General features: G+C 29.2%; 2 protein-coding genes across 2 annotated transcripts; both read right to left on the reverse strand.

Annotated features, from left to right (window-relative positions):
* Window positions 1-500: 500 nt before the first annotated feature.
* Window positions 501-863, reverse strand: LOC133671775 (uncharacterized). Its single transcript, XM_062092586.1, has one exon. The coding sequence runs from the start codon at window positions 861-863 to the stop codon at window positions 501-503; it is 363 nt and encodes a 120-aa protein (XP_061948570.1).
* Window positions 864-15,766: 14,903 nt separating this feature from the next.
* On the reverse strand, window positions 15,767-16,898 carry LOC133687814 (ethylene-responsive transcription factor ERF084-like). Its single transcript, XM_062107144.1, has one exon. It carries the CDS (start codon window positions 16,896-16,898, stop codon window positions 15,996-15,998), a length of 903 nt encoding a protein of 300 aa, XP_061963128.1. The 3' UTR covers window positions 15,767-15,995.
* Window positions 16,899-19,153: the final 2,255 nt, after the last annotated feature.

Raw genomic sequence — 19,153 nt, forward strand, 5'->3', positions numbered from 1 at the left:
ATGATGTGCATTATAGTTGTTTCTCTAGAGCTATAGAGTGTGTGCCGTGCAGTGACATTGGGCAGAAGGAAGGAGAGGGCAAACAAAATTTGCAGAACTTTATATTACGAATTTAAGATGATGACCCTCTTAGTTACCAGAGATTTGGCCATGATGGTATGAAGTTGGAAATCTAGTGGTGTCTAATTTGTAGAATTCAAACTACAAATCAAGGATCGAGAAGTAAACGTTTTATGAATTTTTTTAATTTTTTTTTATCATAATTACATTTTTTTTCTCCTAAGATTTCAATTAAGATAGATAAAAGCCACCAAAACTTCATATCATATGATAATGCCACTTAATTCTTAGTACATGTACGTGATGCAAAATGAATTTTACTTCGCATCATTTCAAAACTTTTGGTTAAAAACTAATTAACCAAATGCATCATCTTAGCTTGTAGAACAAACCTAGTTATATTAACGAAGTGGTTTTCTAAGCGAGCCCTAATAAACGGCTCAAGAACTTTGTTTTCCTTTGGTGGAAGAATCAGGCCACAGAAAGGCTTGCATTACAAACTTTCTCTTGTAGTTCAAGTTACCATGAGTAGATAAGCCATAGGAAGCCAGGAGAAGGTCAATCTTCGATTCAGGCATGTCTTCATAATCCTCCTTGGTGTATTTTGGGTAGTGGAGTGGCATCTGAAAGCTGCTACCGGTGTCCTCTTCTCTAATCATCTTTGGGAGCAAACTACGAGTACTGGTACTGGGTTCCTTGTTTTTTCTATTCTCCTCTTGCACTTTGAGGCAGCCACAGTTTTCCTTGTGGGTTCCTTCAGGAAAAAGAAGAGTAAGACCAGAGACGTAGCGCCCGCGCCCCATGTTTTCTATTAGCCAGCATCCAAAAAATACCCTTGATTCCACAAGAAGAGAGATCTAGTATTGATTGCAGCCTGTGTTTTAAAGAGGAATGTTTCCTCCTAGCATCAGGAATGCTAAACGGGAAATAAAGACCGACATATATAGAGACAATTATGGAAATACAAGCAGTAACCCTAGTTTTTAAATTGGAAATATCTATTATGGAAATATTTGTAGTAACCATAGTTTTTAAATAGGAAATACAATGCTTTGCTTTATATCACGTTTTATGTCCAATCAGTTTCCTCTTTTTTTCTTATCGGCAAAATTTTTCCTGTTCAACGGAAAGTTTTTTTTTTTTTTTTTTAATTTTCTCTATCTCGACATTCTTTCTGCTTTTAAGAAGGAGGAATATTGGCATTTTTGGATTCAACGTGTTGGAAATGGGGCTGTAATATGCATTTTTTTTTTCTAGAACCAAATCAAAGAGTGAACGTATCTCATGCTTGCTTTTGCTCGGAAAATTTTGAGCTGTAGCAACTATGAGTTATTTTTGTTAGAAATTTATTTAATTAATATGATTTAAATAAATTATATATGAATGAGAAATTAATTTAATTTTTTTTTTATTTTTCTACTCAAATAAATCTTAATTTTTTTATATTTAATTATTGATTTATGTTGACTAATCAAAAATCGATAATTGTGAGAATTAATTATTATTGGCTCTTCAATCTTTTATGTTCTAAAATTCACTATAAAAATAAGAGGGTGAAGAAAAAGTTTCTAACTTGAATGTTTTTCAAAATTTTAGATGCTTTTTCTCACCTTATTTGTGGTGTTTTTCTTCATCTTTTTATGTTTTGATTTTCCTTCCAAAAATCTAAAAATTTAGTTCACTTTGTTGAGAAATAATTGAGTTCTTTTATTTTAGTTCAAAGACCTTAATTTGAAAGTGCATCTAAACCAAGATGATGTTGTTAGAATCTTGGAAGTCATGCTATAAAAATCTTGATTGCACAAGTGAGGAGCAATAAAATTTTAAGGATAAAGAATTTATTTTTGACAATAATAAAAGATTCATTATTTTAAAGTGTTTTAACAAAATAAATACCCTTCTTATTTTAATTTAAACATATTTAATTTTATTATAGTTTTGTTTAGTTAATTTGGTTTCAATTTTGATTTTTGATTTTAAAAATAAAAAATAAAAAAGAAACGAATGGAGAAATCAAACTAGAAAACCAAGAAATCAAATTAAACCAAGCAAACTCTTTTTTGTCTAAGAAAATCAAAATTTTAATAAAAATAGCCCCAACTTTTTGAACTTCTTCGGTTGTAACAAAAGTTAAAACCAAACCGATCACTTTGGTTATTTGATTTGATACAGTTTAAAAATTTGAAAAGTAATTTTTTTATCCGAACCAAACCATTTGAACCGATATTCACGTCTGTTAGCAACAACCCCAACCAACTAAGGGCAAGCACCTACTCCTAGCAAAATGAAAAGATGGTCGAAAAAGATGGTCCTCCTCACCTCTTCGGCAGACAAGTTGCAGCAGCGGTGTGAACCCGGCAGCAATGGAGGCCGACGACTCACAAGTCCTAGTTAATCCTATCACGGAAATATAAAAAGAAAAAACGGCGGAAGTAAAAAATAAAAAGGAACACACACACACATGAGGAACCAAATTCACAACACCAAGCTCACTTTCTTATTATGAAGATATCAAATGTAAGGGAAGCAGCTAGCCAGAAAGATAACAAGGGCATAACAAAAGCCTATTACTCAACATGACAATTCATAACTCTTGTTTTTTCCTTGCAAGAAGAGAAGCGCAAAGAGCTACGTCAAGGAGAAGGCTTCTGTCCTTGCTGAAAGTTAGGCCACAGAAATGCTCCCATTGCAAACTCTCTTTTGTAAGCCAAGTCGTTGTGTACAGGTAGCCCATAATCAGCAAGGAGCCTGTCAAGCTGCCATTCAGGCATGGTTTGGTAATCTTTCATGGAGTATTTGGGGTAGTGAAGGGGCATTTGAAAGCAATTAGCATCATTCTTTTTCTTGCTGTCCATCTTCTCTAACTAGTTTCTCTTACACACACAATCTCTATAACCTTGTAACGAGTCTACGTTGGAGTTTTCTAATTCTTGATTTGTGGAGTCAGTTTCATATTATATAGACGGACTCACGGGTGTCATGAGTTGTCAAGGCTGGCTCTATCCGCATGATAGGTGTCATGAGAATGGGTTAGTTTAACTTCTCATGAGGTGCATTACTTGTTTTTCTGGAACCATAGGGCGTGTGTGCCAGTGCAGAGGCAATGGACGGACGGAAGGAAAGGGCTAAAAAACTTCGCAGAACTTTATATTACAAATTTAGGAAGATGGCCCTCTTAGTTACCAGAGATTGGGCCCCCACTTTTCTTTTCTTTTTTGACTTCATGTGATTTAAGCGTGTTGGAGATTATGTTGCATCATACTGACTGTCGTAATTATTTTTATCCAAATTAAATTAAAAAAACTAGGTGGAACTCAGTAGTAGTAATACTAATAATAATAAATATTTTTAATTTTTATGAATTTTTTAATTTATCATAAATATTTTTTTTAATTAGGTCAGGAAAGTCGATATAGTCTTGATGTATGAAAGATGATCTAGATTAAAAACAATAAAAACTTTATGCACCCGTAAACATTCAATAATTCATGACAAAGCTTCATCATTAACCTCTCCTCCTCCCCTCTCTTTTTTAATTAATCTTTTATCCCTTTTTTTCAAAACAGTTTAGCCAGTTTTGTAAAGGAAATCACAAAATTAAAGATCATGAAATCAGCTGAATTTATGGGATTCGGAAGGTGGGTTTTTCTTTGAGTGGATTTTAGGATTTGAATTTATTACTTTTTTAATAAAAATCTTCCTCTTCAACCTGTCTCCTTGGGATAACAAGGGATTTGATGTAACAACCAAGCACACCATAAAATATTTTCACATCGACATTGAACAAATAAAAAAAAATCGAAGAACAAAGAGGAAGTGGAAGAAAATAATTCAATCCTTGTAGTTTAGCAAATTCATTAATTAGTATTTATGTTTTCGCAAGCTAAATATTTATAAATCCATTTATGATTTAGATCTCGACAATTTTTTTTAGATTTTTCTCTTAAAGAAAAAGAGATGTAAGTAAAATAGAAAAGAAGTTTTTTGAAAAGAAAAATTATTAAATTGAGAAAGATCTCCATTGGATTAAAAAAAGTTATTTCTTATATTACGTGGATTAATCGATTAATATTAATAAAAACTGGAATTAAGTTATAATTAAATACTTGACACGTATGTGTTCGTTAGACTTGGAGGAACTTCTAGGTGGCTGACTCCCTCTGAATTTTGAGCTTAAACTAGGTTGTAAAATGGTGCCAGTCTGCCAAACAGTGCAGTGCAGTGCAGTGCAGTGGTATCTATGCAACAGCTTGAAAAGCCGGAAAAGAAGAAAATAAAGCCATTCTGCAATCCAGTTTTCACTGATTCTACACTCCATGCTTTGGCCTCCGGCAGCTGCTCTGCTCACATGGGGGTCTTTAAAGCATATTAATTAGTAAAACCCCTTTGTCCTTTCCTCAAGAATGTGCCGGTGATATGGCTGAATGCCACCTTCATTTTTGTATGATATATATATATATATATATATATATATATATATATATATATATATAATAAAAACCAATTTTGATAAGTGCCCTATTATGAATTAAGGGGAAAAAAGAATGGAAGGGAAAAATTGTAAATGTAAAACTCATTGTACCCTTAAACAATGATGTTAACTTCGGTTCAAATTAATGAGATAATTTAAAAATGTTAATAATTCAAGATTTAATTAATAAATTGATTCAATCAAATTTGATTAAAACAATTTTTAAAAAACAAATAATAAAGACAATTTGTTTAGGTTAGGATTCAAATCTTGTTACCCTTTCCATAACAAAAAAAAAAAACCTAATTCAACACACTATAATTACAATTGTAATATAATTTATTTAATGTTATCTATGCAGTTAAAAGCAAGTGGAAAAAATATTGAAACCACACTTGTAACTAAATGTCCGTGAGTCTTGTGATAGTTTTTACAATTACGGTTTAAAAATAACTTAAAAAAATATTTTTATTTATAATTTAAAAAAAAATAAAAAATATATATATTTGATTAAAACTGTTGTTAGTGAATTTTTATATATAAAATAAATAAATAAATAAAATTATTTTAATTTCTACAAAATCAAGGTTTGAAACACAATTATATATGGATACCATTAAAAAAACACAAATTATTTAACTTATCAAACAATTGTTTCTTTATGTTTGAAAAAATATGGAAGCTACTCTAATACCTAATAATCTCTAAGTAGTTCGAAACAATGGTGTTTTTTCTCTTCATATACCTTATTATATCATCCTTAAAAAAAAATTAATTAACGTGTTGCATGGACTTCAAGTTTCTAATAAACCGAGTGCTATCTAATTAACCTGATACTAGATACTATAATAGTGTCCAATCATGAATAACCTTATAAAAAAATAAATAGAAAAAATAACTCAAGTTCCAAGTTAATCTATTAAACATGCGATTTTAATTATAAAATTATGATAATTCTATAAAAATTAAATCAAAATAAATAATGAAATCTAATTTTCAATAAACTTATTATATAATGATGAAATTTTAAAAAAAAAATCAATCTAAAAAAAATACACAATAAAATAACTTAAATCCTACCCGAGTTTATCTAGAAAACACATAACCTCAGTCATAAGATCAAAATAATCTCATAGAAAGTAAATCAAAATAAATCATAAAGTCTAATTTCTAATCAACCCAACGTTGAAGGATGAAATTGAAAAATATCAATTACAAATAAAAAAACTTGAGTCAACTAGGTTAACCTGTCCAACCTGAAACTCAGGTCATGTAACAAAGCTAACCACTTATAAAGCAAGCCAAAATAAATCATGAAACTTAATTTCTAATAAATCAAATGTTGAAGTATGAAATTTGAGAAAGAAACATATATTGAGAAAGGAAAAAAAACCAGGTTAACCTGTCAAACCCAAAACTTTTGAAATATATAGTATTTTATGAGGTGATGCACAATAAAAGCACCACCTCTTTCACCCTTATTATTTTTTTATTAGCTAGTGATACATGTAAATACATTATTTTAATTCTAGCTTATGTAACAAGATGCTGAAAACACATTTCAAAGAAATAAAAAAAATCAACGACTCGAGTTATAGCTCTAACCAAGTCTAATAAATTGATTTTATTTCAATTAGACTATTGAAAAATAGACAATGATAATAAATGGATGAAATTAAAAAAAAAACATAACAGGTTGGAAATAAATATTTGGAAGTACATAATTGGATAAAAAATTGGCTCGAGTAAACCCAAGATAGCGTGATAAACATGTAACCTGAGTAATAACAAGCAAGCCTTTCCTCGTTGCCCCTATCATAAAATTAAGATAATTAGATAGAAAAGAAATTAAAGAAAAGTACGAAGCAGTTTTTTTGTTAATATCGAATGATGAAATTGAAAAAAAAAAATAAAAAAAAGATATTAACCATGTTAACTTTTCAAACCTGTGACCTGAACTATTAAACTAAAAGCATCATATATGGAAAAACCGTGAAACCCAATTCCAAGAACATAAAACATTGAAGAATGAAATTGAAAATAAAATTATACAAATGAATCCAAAAAAATAACAATTAGAAGAATGATGATTGAAAAATAAAAATAAGAAATAAATTAAAGCGTAATTATATATCTTTGATTGAAGGGAGATATTGAAAATAAAAATATCTTTAATAAAAGAAAAAAAAATCAAAAGAATGAGAACTAAATTGAAAAAAAAATAATATACTATAAATTTAAATTGAGGGATGAAATTAAAAAACCAATAAAAATTACACAAAAGAGTTTAGAAAAAAAACCAGAAATCAAAAGAATGAAGGCTAAAGTGAAAAAAAAAACAACTCATGACAAATTGAGATTAAATGATGAAATTAAAGAAAAAAAATCAAAACTCTAAAAAAAGGGACAAGGAAAAAAATTAAAAACAAAAAAAACATTGATCAAATCTAATGACAAAAGAAATTGAGGAGCAGACTTGAAAATCCAAATAACCAAGCATGAAAACCGAGGAGGAGAGAGAGAAAGAAAAAAAAAAGGGTTATCGACGCTAAACTAGAGATCCTTTCAGTATACGTGCCAATTAGGGATGGAGGAGCCACTGGGAGGATTCAGATGTCGTTTCAGAAGCTATCATTTAGCTTTTGAACGATGTTGCACGCACCATTTGAAGACCGTGACCACCCTTCATGCACTGACATGCGCAATACACGTGATGTCAATTTTTTTTTTATATTTATTAAATACTAAAATTTAATTATGCACTTAATCTCATCAAAGAATAACACAAAAAAAGGTTGAAATGACATAAACAATCCTTGACTAATGCCAAAGTTTCTTTGACCTCGAGGGCATTTTAGTAACTGGAATATTTTTAAAAATCTATTAAATACTAAAGTAAAAATATGCCTCTAATCTGACCTAACAATAAAAAAAATTAGGGTTAAAATAAAAATAATAGCCCTTGACCAAAGTTAAGGTTCCTGTGACCCCATGGGCATCCTAGTAATGACATTATTCAGTTAACGGCGAAAAGAAAAAAAATACCCTTAAACATCTGACATAAAATTTTGGTGGCATGGGTTTGTGCGTACTTTTACTATTAAAAAACTAATAAAAAACCCTTCTACCCTCGTCATGGAATGAGGGGTAAATATATATTTTTACCATTACAATCCACAGTGCACATGTTTAGAGTTATAGTAATGTTCTACCCTCAACCTCATCATGAACGAGGGGCAAATTTGCACTTTTACCATTACAATCTACAGTGCAAATGTTTAGAGTTATAGTAATATGCACCGTGGATTTTACCCTTTTCATTTGAGCGTGTTTGATGTGTTTTGATTATGTTTTAAAGTATTTTTATTTGAAAATATATTAAAATAATATATATTTTTTATTTTTTAAAAATTATTTTTGACATCAGCGTATCAAAATGATCTAAAAACATTAAAAAAATATTAATTTAAAATAAAAAAAATAAAAATAAATAAATTTTTTAAAATACAAAAACAAACAGTTTCTAGTATATTTGCTATGGAGGTCTTGAAATTAAAGAGGAGGAAGAGATGTAGAGATGAAAAATGACTTGTTCTTTGTACAATTAAGATAGAAACGTTTTTAGCTGTACAAATAAAATTAAAAATAAAAGTTTTAATATGTGTAATGAATCATCTTTAGCAAATTTTTGTTCCTCTGTAAAGAATGAACAAAAGGGATAGAGATAAAGACAAAACCAAGTTATTTATTTTTCTTTATAAATGTCTCTTTAAATATTTCATGGTTTTTTTTATTAATTTTATAACATGTTTTATCATACACATATATCAATAATTTAATTTAAGAATGTAATTTTATTAAAAATTTGTTTTTCTTTTTGTTTCATCAAATTAATATGGTGAAATAAATTGCTCAAAATAAGCTATAAATTATTTTATACAATTTAAAATTTTGTAACAATTAAAAAAACAATGAATTAGAGTAAATAAGTTTTTAATGAGTTAAATAATTAATTAATGAAAGAATGATTTTTATCAAAAAGTATACGATTTTTCTTTATGAGTAAGTTTTTTAATGTTATAAAAACAATGGATTTCATTATTAAAAAGTTGATATAATAATTAAAACATAAAAAATGAAAAATGATCATATTTTTAAAGAAATTGAATTTAATGATGAAGAGTTGAGTATTAATTGATAACAAAAATATTCATTTATGATGAAATTACTATTTTATATTTTTTTGAACTATGATAGATATTAAATTTGTATTGATACAAATATTTTATTTTATATATAATTGATTTAACTATTTTTTATTATTAAACATATTTGATTTAATGACTTAGTCAATCATAATTTATTTATATTATCTTTTTAGCAATAAATTATCTTTTTATCGCGATGACAAATTCTTTTCTAACATGATTTCGATAAGTGAAGAAATTATCATTTTAAATTAGTTTTAAGAAATAATACTCCATAGAAACTAAAGTGAAAATAATCATCTTTGTTTATTGTTCCAAATGTTGCATGTTCGATGATAATATATATAAGGATAAAACATAATTTTATGTAATTTGTTAATATTGTTTCTGATGAGGCTAAAAAATTCTCAGTAAAAAGATTGGGGGTGTTTTTCATGTGCTGTAAATACATACAAGAAAAACCTCTAATGTAGCCATATGGAGCATAGCCTAGGCATAACTGCTAGCTTAGTCGCTGGCATGTCGTTGGTATAGCCTTAGACATAGTCGCTGGTATAATTGTCGTTGCATCGATGTTTCACCAGCCATGAAAAAAGCTTTTGAAAAACTAGAATGAACTGGCTTTTTGCTCGGTTCATACAGATCACGGCAACTAATGAGGTTCGACCACTTTTCAAAGAAGAAATTCATCTTTTATAGTGACAATTAGTTTCATTCAATGATGTGGTTTGATAATGGTAATTTTGAACATTTATCTTATCTGAAAAAGTAAATCATACTTAGTTTATGAGGTGATATAGATTGATTTTTGTGGTATTTAATAGGTTTTTGGGGTGAAAATAGGTTGAAAACCTAATTTTTCAACCTAGAAAACCTCTTATCTAGTTTTTATCATCACAGTGGTAGTGAGATTTTGAGCTAGTGCCTAGTAGCCAATGTATCATCTATTTTTTTTTCAATAAGAGATGGTTGTCTGCTTCTTATAAAAGTAAACAAAAAAAAAATAGTATTACCCTAGTGCACAGGCTTGCCTCTAGCCTATGTGGCTAAGCTTTTTTTTTTTTTTTACGGCTCAAACGCATTGGGCCACAAGGCCTGTGTGCCTGGCCTGATCTTATTATTATTTTTGTTTTTTTCTTTTAGTTTCATTGTTTTGTTTAGTTTTTATTGTTTTTTTTTAAATTTAACATTTAATATTTGATTGATTTTGAATTAGTTTTTATATTTTATTATGATATAATTAAAATAAAAAAAATATGATTAAACCATGTAGAGTCAATGATCGGAGTCACATGTTTAGCGGGTTGACCTGGATCAATCTAATATATTCATTTTTAAATATTTAAAAAAAATTATTTTAAGATATTTTTTTAAAATCAAATCATAATTTTACTGATCATTTAAATTATTTTTGGTTATACGAGCTTGGATTTTTATTTTAATTATTATTATTTTCTAAATCTATTAAGTTAATTCTATCACATTGGTAGTTTTAATGTTGAAATCTAGACTAAATAAAAAGTTGACTTAAAAGTGTTTTAGTTTGATAATGAAAATGTCAAAAGAAATTTCCCCACAGAGAACATTTTTTCTTATGTTACAATTTTTTTTTGTGTCTAACTTGGCCGGTCATCTAAGAATGTCCGAGAATTACCTGCCGAAACACTTTAATAATCATGTTTGAGAGTAGTTAATTCGCCGGAACCTTGTGTTTTAGGAGACGTGGGTTCCATATAGAATGTCGGCATGCAATGAGCTTCGAATTAATATCCGAGTTCCCATAATAATCATCTTCATCATCATCGTCATCAGTAATGAGTTCCAGCTATGCTCGGAGTAAATAAAAAAAAGTCTTAAGCAACTAGAGGGGAAGGTTCAACACGTCTGATTTGAGAACAAATCAGAAGGACATCAGTTTCTTTTCCTTTCCCTTCAATCTTTCAACACTTGCACTCACTCACTGTATATCTGCAATACTGTTTGTGTTCTGTCAATGAAGTAGTGCCAGATAGACACAGAGAAAGAAAGATATCTTCATGACTCTCAGTGTCTAATCCTAATGAATTGCCATCATTACTTACCCAGCTGGTACCTAACTGTATGTGAGCTTATCTCCCCCTCTAGCTTCCCCCACCTTCCATGGGCGGCTTAGAGGTCCCCTTTCTACACTAGCTAGCTACCAGATGAGCTGCTGTGCGCTATTTAGTTTAGACTTTGACATTTTACTTGTACATTAATTGATACTACAGCTACTTATCTATTCACCACACTTGCGAGTTTTGAAGCAAATATCTCTAGTCTACACATGAGCAAAACATGATAGACCAAGAAGGAACATGCACTACTTGAAATTATTACTTTAATATTTTAAATTTGCATGCATTGCTTGTTTGGCCTTAAAGTAGCTTTTGTTGTTGTTGTTGTTGTTGTTGTTGTTGTTTGAAAAAAAAAAAAGAAATTTTATGGATAAATTAGGCAATTACATAATTTTTGTTTTTTTTTTATGAAATAGCATATTTTGAGGATATTGCGATTCAGAAACACGACATTTCAATAACATCTCGGTTTAAAACCGCGATATTTGATTAAATTTTGCATTTAAGAATCACAACTTTTGATTAGATGTTATGATTCTAAACCGTGATATCTTCAAAGAGACCGCTTTAAGAAATGACTAGACATTTGATAAAACGGTTGGACAATAGCCAAAATAGTCTGACTATTTTGGCTACCATTTAGTTTTAGGTTATTTTAATTTTTTAAGCCTAAAAACGTTTATAAAATCATAATTTTTGTTAATCTGAAATTTTATATGCTTTATGATTTTACAGAGTTAATTTTTTTTTAGTTTTATCAAAATTTAAATAGAGTTTTCTCCATATAGAAACTACACCTAAAGTTTTGTCTCACTTAAAAAAACTTACAAAAAACCACAATAACAATAAAGTCTAACTAAACTCAACATATTCTCGTATTCATAATCACAAGTAGCCTTAGGAATGCACAAAAAAAAAACATATACATGAAAAATGAATAAAAACTAATTCAATAATACAATATTCAAGTAATTCCAAAATATAAAAAGATAACTCATTTATCTATCTATCTACATCTACATTCTCTACTGGATGATCCGAGCATATCGGTGGCACGACATCATCAAAAGTTAACATCTCTTCAAAGGTTTTGAGTCTAGTGCGACAAACATTTAACCACTGAGACGCTATGGTGTGAACTTTGCTTTCTTCATCAGTACTATGAAGATAAGATGTGGCCTTTCGACCCTGCCGTAACAAAAAACCAACCTAATATTAATAAAATATTAATGTTAAATTAAAAGATAAATACATAAAACTCAACGGTTAACATATATTAATAAAAAAAAAACTTTATTACTTACGTGATGTTAAATCTATTGGGCATGTTGCTTGTATTGCATATATCCAGGTGGAGGAACCTGCTTGTGATCCGCAATAATGACCATTTGTGTTTATACTCATGTATGAAAAAATATACTCCTCGTTAGTAATCACATGATGCATCTCAGTAAATATCTCATTCCTCTATGCATCCCACTATGATGCATAAGTATTTTGCCAACCTAACCAATCGTAATCATTATTCTTACCCCCACGAGTAATGACATGCAAAGCATCACAAATATAAATATCGACTTGAATGTGTTGTCTGTAACTGAATTGTCGTATTATCTGATCCGGACAATGTAGCTCGACTATCTCAAAACATATTAGCAGGACCACTATTGTTCATATATCTATCCCGCTAATGTAGCCAGTTGGAGCAACGACTAATCTTTCTTCCGATTAAGGCGTCCACATGACTTATAGATTATAAGTTAAATAAATATCAAACAACAATAATATGGTATAGTTAATTATTTTATTTAACAAATAGTTTTAAAAATAGCATGCTGCATATCAAGCTCACTTCGATAAAATACAAGCACACATGCTGGATTATTTTTAAGAACTTGTCCAACACATTACCTAACATTAAAAACATGTCAGTTTAATTGCATTTTTCAAACTTTCAAGAACACGATATAAATGTACATAATTGCAAAAATAACATCGCAATACTTACATCCTAGTGGGAGATGAAATGTAACCCTTATAGTTTGGACTGTCATATTCGACAATCTCAATATACAGGGCCTACCCACATAGAGTTGTTCCTACGACCATAATTTTTACTAAATAAAAATGTTTTGTTAATTTTGTTGTGCATTAAACATTCAAATCTAAATAGTTATTTAGCTTATTTTTTTCAATTCATACTTGTAAAAGTAGAAAACATCCCCTGACCAGTTTAGTCTTTTTCACGCGTATAAGATATAGATGTCTGTACAAGGATGTCAATACAACAGATCCTTAACTATATGTGAGGATAACATCAAAATTTTCTAAGAGCGTCAGATAAAGCAAAGGAACATATCTCCCTATAAGGTCAATGAATAATAAATTGCCAATTGAAGAAGTATATATGCTCTAGCATATTTACAAACAAATTAAAATCATCATAATAATTAACGCAATCATATCAAATAATCAATACATTTCAATCATAATTGATTTTGTATCTTCGTAAGACCTTCTCGTCACCATCATTTGGTGTTGTCGAAAATATTTCCTCAATTTACTTAAGACATGTTACTCTTCTTTTAATTTAGAATTAAATGGTGCTAATTCAAATGATTGCTCGCATAAACCATCTTTGATGCCTGCATGTCTATCTGATATTATATATACATAAGTTTTACCACTAGTAATGTATCTTTGTAAGCAAAGAAAAAGTCATCTTCAATTGTCATTTTTTCTTCATCAATAATTGCAAAAGCTAACAAGAATATCCTATTATTTACATCAAAATCAATTATAATCAATAACTTCTCATTATATCACTTATATAAATGTGTTTTATCAATACTGATAAATGATCTATAATATTTGAAATCTTAAATACAAGGTCTAAATGACCAAAAAACCATTATACTATCAAGATTTTCTATGTGAGTCCAATCAACAATTATTTCAAGATTTGATTTCTTTATTGCCACCAACAATCTAGGCAATTTTTCAAAAGATTCTTCATGTGAACCAAAAAGATATTTAATCACCTTCTGTCTTACAACCTATACTTTGCATATGATATTTTATACTTGTAATACAATTTTATTTCATCCCGTATACTTGTAACTTTTATTGAAAGATTATTCATTACAAGGATTGATATAACAGTACTAGTAATAAAATTTGCATCAAGTTGATGGTGGTTTTTTTGGACAAAAATCAAAATACATGTGTGTGACCCTTTAACTTTGCTATCTCAAATAAATATGTATTATTTATCTTTTGCAGCAAATCATCCGAAACTATTTCTACCTCTACCAACTAAATTTGAAGGACCAACAAAAGTTGAGACACACACAGATTTTGATTAACTACTCACATACAATATTATCATGTTCAAACCACTTTGAATAAAAGAATCAATCATTTTCTTAAAACTATCATCATACGCAATCGGTACAGGATAAGATTGTTGTTTATCAATTTGATATTTTCCAGTTATTTTAACATCAATATCAATATAATTCCACTCAAGTCCATGCCAAATAGTTTCTTTTATTTATACATATGACATGTTTAAATTACCAGTTAACAACAAACTACTCCTATTATTGTATGTGATACAATTGTTCACTTCCAGAATAATAATGTCAGTGTAATAACATAACATAAATATGTTATTGGATATTAAAAAAAAAATTGGATTCTAGTGAATTTAATGTAATTTTGCCTAAAATGCATTACCTCAATTTTAAATGGCAAAATTCAATCAAATTTTCAAAATTTAATGTTAAAGCAAACTTAACCAAAAATTGAACATGATTCATGATATATTATCAATTGATATTTTCATGCTCAATTATATTGAATCAAACTCAAATTAATATAATTCAAAGAAAATACTATATTCGTCAAACTTATCAACAATTCAATGAAACATATAAGCCATATTTATGCTATGAATACATATGCGTATTTAACTATATTATTAGTCAATTATAATAATATATCATTTTTAATTTGACAACCTAAAATAAATTAAACATAACACATAATTAATTGAAATAATTAATTAATAATTAACTTCAACTTAGCCAAACCAAATAAAAATAATTAATAGTAATATATTATATTTACCTTGGCTATAAAACTACAATAAAGGTTGATATTTACCTTGGTTAAAAAACAAAGGTTGAGGTGGTAAAACGGTAACAGCAAAGAAAAGTGCGACAAAATTAAACTATAATATTTTGCGCCAAATCTTGTTTTATTCCCTCAATTTTTTTAGTTTGCTATGCTAATTTAATTTAAAAAAACCCAAAATTTTTAGTAGAATAGAGAGATTTAACCAAAAAATCAAATATTTGATAAGAAAAAAAAAACACATTTCAAATCACAACCTTATGTGTTAAAATTGTGATAACATTTGACTAGGTTTGAAAAAATAGATTTTAACAAAATTATAAATTTTTATTTTTTTTATAATTAAATCTTTTTTAAAAAAACTTTTTAAGTGAAACTCATACAAAAATATAATATTAATTAATTAACCAGTTCCTTCTAAAATTATAATAAAAACTTAATTAAAAAAGTAGTATCGAAAAATAACCTAACATATATAGAGACTAGCTGTACTAGATGCAAGGTCTCTTAGACTCTACTTGATCATTTAATGGCTTATACTTCTCCGTTTACTTCAAGGCAAGCTATGGAAATTGAAAACTTAACTTGAATCTTTTGAATATGTACCGCACACTACGTCTTAAACCAGTGAATTTTGTAATATTTTCCCTCATCTACAAGCAAAAAATTGCAAGTTTTGCACAGTACTCCACCATGCAAGCATTGGAAGACTCAAAAAAACATCAAGCCATTTCAGTGAGAGAGATAGAGAGAGGGAGAGAGAGAGACATGATTTACTAAATAGCACTGTCAGTTTCTATATTCATCGTCTTCTTGACACTCATGGGCAACAATCATCTTCTAAGAAAGTGCCTTAACTAGCCAGCTATAGCTATTACCAGCCCTTCTTGCACACGCAACAACATCAGCTCATGAACATGAAACTACCTGGATACAACGGTAAATCCAAAATAATATAAATAGGCACCATAATATACACCAAAAACATATATCATACTTGATACCACTAAGTACTGAAAAACACTAAACCACCATAGATGGAGGAGCACTAGCAGCACTCTTGTTGCCATCATGATGGCCGCCAAACCCTGTCGCCAACTTCAAATCCAGCTCCACATTGCCGCCGCCACTAGTTCCTTTCCCCTCAAAATTACTAAACAAATGTGCCACGGAAGTAACAACTGCACACTTTCTACCACCATTACCAATCAATTTGTTGTTAGAATTATTAGTCCTCCTCTTCACTTCTGCATTGTTTAAACTTGAACTTGAGCATGCATTTGGGGGAGAAGGAGAAGAAGATATGGGAGGCAAGACAGGAGGAATTTCAAAGTTAGTTCTTGCTTTTGCACCTCTAAGTCTTCTAGCAGCAGCGTCATATGCACGCGCTGCCTCCTCCGCGGTGTCGAATGTTCCAAGCCAGTGGCGGCACCGCCCTATACGGTCTCTTATCTCAGCTGACCACCTCCCCCATGGCCTCTTTCTAACCCCTCTATAAGTCCTTTGCACTGGAACCCCATTATTCGCACAGTTTTTCTTAGCCCCCCTTTCGTGTTTTCTTTCTTTTGACCCGATACGCTTAGAAATCGAAGCAAAATCCGATGTTTCTGAATTCTTGGTATTGGTCGTGCCAAAAAGGACTTCTTGGCCAACAACAGCACCAATTCCATCAAGAACAGGTGGTGTTTCGGGTGGTTTCTTGATAAAACCGGGGAGGGAAACAATAGCCGAAATATCAGTCGAAACAGGAAAGTAAGCTGAGGGGTCGTAGTTATTAGAGGTAAATGGTGATGAAAATGAATTTTGGGGTTGTAAAAGAGATCCACAAAATGATGAATTTTCAGTTAGGAGCCTAAACATTTCCGATAAATGATATGTTTCGGGTTTAGGGAAGAACGGGATGGGGAGTAATTGTTGGTTATTCATGGTGGAGTAAAACAAGTCTCACGGTTAAGGAGCCTGGGAGGGGTTTATATAAACGAGGCAAAAATAAAATAATTATTTATTGAAGAGATTGCATATTAAAAAAATTAAATTATTAAATTATTAACTATTGTTTATTTATTTATTTAAGGATTTATAGAGATACGCTTGTCAAATTTGATGGACCGTAATCCGTCATATTTACAGGCTTGCCCTTCCTTGGCAGGAGGGATATCCTCATTTGAGGCCATGTTTGTTTCCCGTAATTTATTTTCCGGGAAATCACTTTCCAAACTTTCCTGTGTTTGTTTGCCATTAGAAAAGTTGGTCAACGGAAAACATTTTTCGATCAACGGAAAACACTTTCTGGTCAACGAAAACACTTTTCGGTCAACGGAAAACACCTTCCAGTCAAAGAAAAATTTGGTTTGATTTATAGGAAAGTGTTTTCCCTTTTGGCTGTGTTTGTTTTCCGGAAAGTGGTTTCCGGGAAACCACTTTCCAAACTTTCTTGTGTTTGTTTGCTATTGGAAAAGTTGGTCAACGGAAAACACTTTCCAGTCAAAGGAAAATTTGGCTTGGTTTTCAGGAAAGTGTTTTCCTGAAATATTTGGGCGGAAAACACTTTCCGGAAGTTGTGAAAAATTTAGAAATGTCATTATTTGCTAATTATATCAAATTTGATCCTCAAACTTTTGATTGCTATATATAATTTGTTTTGAATATTTATTTTTCAATTTCATCTCTTAAAATTTAATTTTTATATTAATTTTGGTCCTTATTTTTATAATTGCTATTTGCTTTTTTCTTATCATTTTTTTATTGAAATTTTTTATCTATCAAATTTGGTCCTCATTCTTTTGATTTTTACTTATTTTATTTGAAATAATTTATGAAATGTTAATTATTATTATTTTAATTTCTTCACCTTTCATTTTTTTTAATTTTTTAGATTTGATCTCTATTATTTTGATTATTATTTATTTTATTTGAGATAATTTATGAAATTATATTTTTTTTCAATTTCATTCTCATTCAACTTTTTAATTTGTAAGAATTGTTCCTCATTATTTTAATAAACTTGAAAAAATAAAACATTAATAAGTTATTTTCCAGCTCATTTTCCATAACATAACCAAACACTGGAAAGTGTTTTTCAACTTATTTTCCATTACACTACCAAACATCGGAAAATACTTTACCGGAATTCACTTTCCCGGAATTCACTTTCCTCGGAATTCACTTTCCAAAAGGAAACTACTTTCCTACAAACAAACGGGGCCTCAGTCATTTCAAATGTCAGAAATAACCCTATAGTTTGTTTGGAGGTCTCTGTTTTATAGATACATTTGCGGGGGTAAATCATAGTTATAAAATTAAAGACATGGTAAGATTCGGGTGTGGAGGTTATTTATCAATAATTTAATTCAATTTTTTTATATTAAAATGATATATTTTTATTTTTAAAAAAATAATAAAAAAATATTATTTTAATAAAAATATCAGTTCAAAATAAAACTCAAATATAATTAGCTTCTGAATTAATGAGCCATCAAATTGTTCTGTTAAGCTAAACCATGTTTTGTAATCATGGTATAAATATTATACGGTATTCTGCTGATTTCAGCTATAACTATGCATTTATGCTAGTTTAATATTGTGTTTGAAAGTATATATTAATATAATATATTTAAGCATAATATTGATATAGTATATCAAAACTATATATTATATAAAATATATTTAAAAAATCATCAATTTTAATTCCCTTTAGACTAAAAAAAATACATGATGATTTCTTTTGAATAAGGGTGATTATTTTTTATTCGATTCATTTTTTACCTATAAAAACAACAAAATCAAAAATTTATAAAATATAAAAAATAAAACTAAAACCAGTTTAAACCGACCGGTTTTGGTTTGGTATGGTTCGGTTATTATATATTAAAAATTAAAACTTAACTGATCGGTTTCAGTTCGGTTCGGTTATTTTATATTAAAAACAAAAAACTATATTGTTTTTTGAGTTTTCTTTAGACTTTCTAATGGGATTGGTTTCGGTTAGGTTTTTCGGTTCGATTTATTTTTAACTCAATCGGTTCGGTTCAGTTGAGTTTTTCAGTTTTAAGCTTATGAAATCGAGATCATACTAAACCGGATATTTTTTTAAATATTTTAATCAATTAATCAGTTTTTTCATGATTTAATTTTTTCAATTATTTTTTTATTAATTTTCTCAATTTAATAAGTTTATCAAT

The sequence above is a fragment of the Populus nigra genome, chromosome 1 (genome assembly GCF_951802175.1).
Source record: "Populus nigra chromosome 1, ddPopNigr1.1, whole genome shotgun sequence".
Taxonomy (NCBI): domain Eukaryota; kingdom Viridiplantae; phylum Streptophyta; class Magnoliopsida; order Malpighiales; family Salicaceae; genus Populus; species Populus nigra.

Coding starts and splice junctions, on each gene's coding strand:
- LOC133671775 (XM_062092586.1), bottom strand. CDS start 863: ATGGGGCGCGGGCGCTACGTCTCTGGTCTTACTCTTCTTTTTCCTGAA.
- LOC133687814 (XM_062107144.1), bottom strand. CDS start 16,898: ATGAATAACCAACAATTACTCCCCATCCCGTTCTTCCCTAAACCCGAA.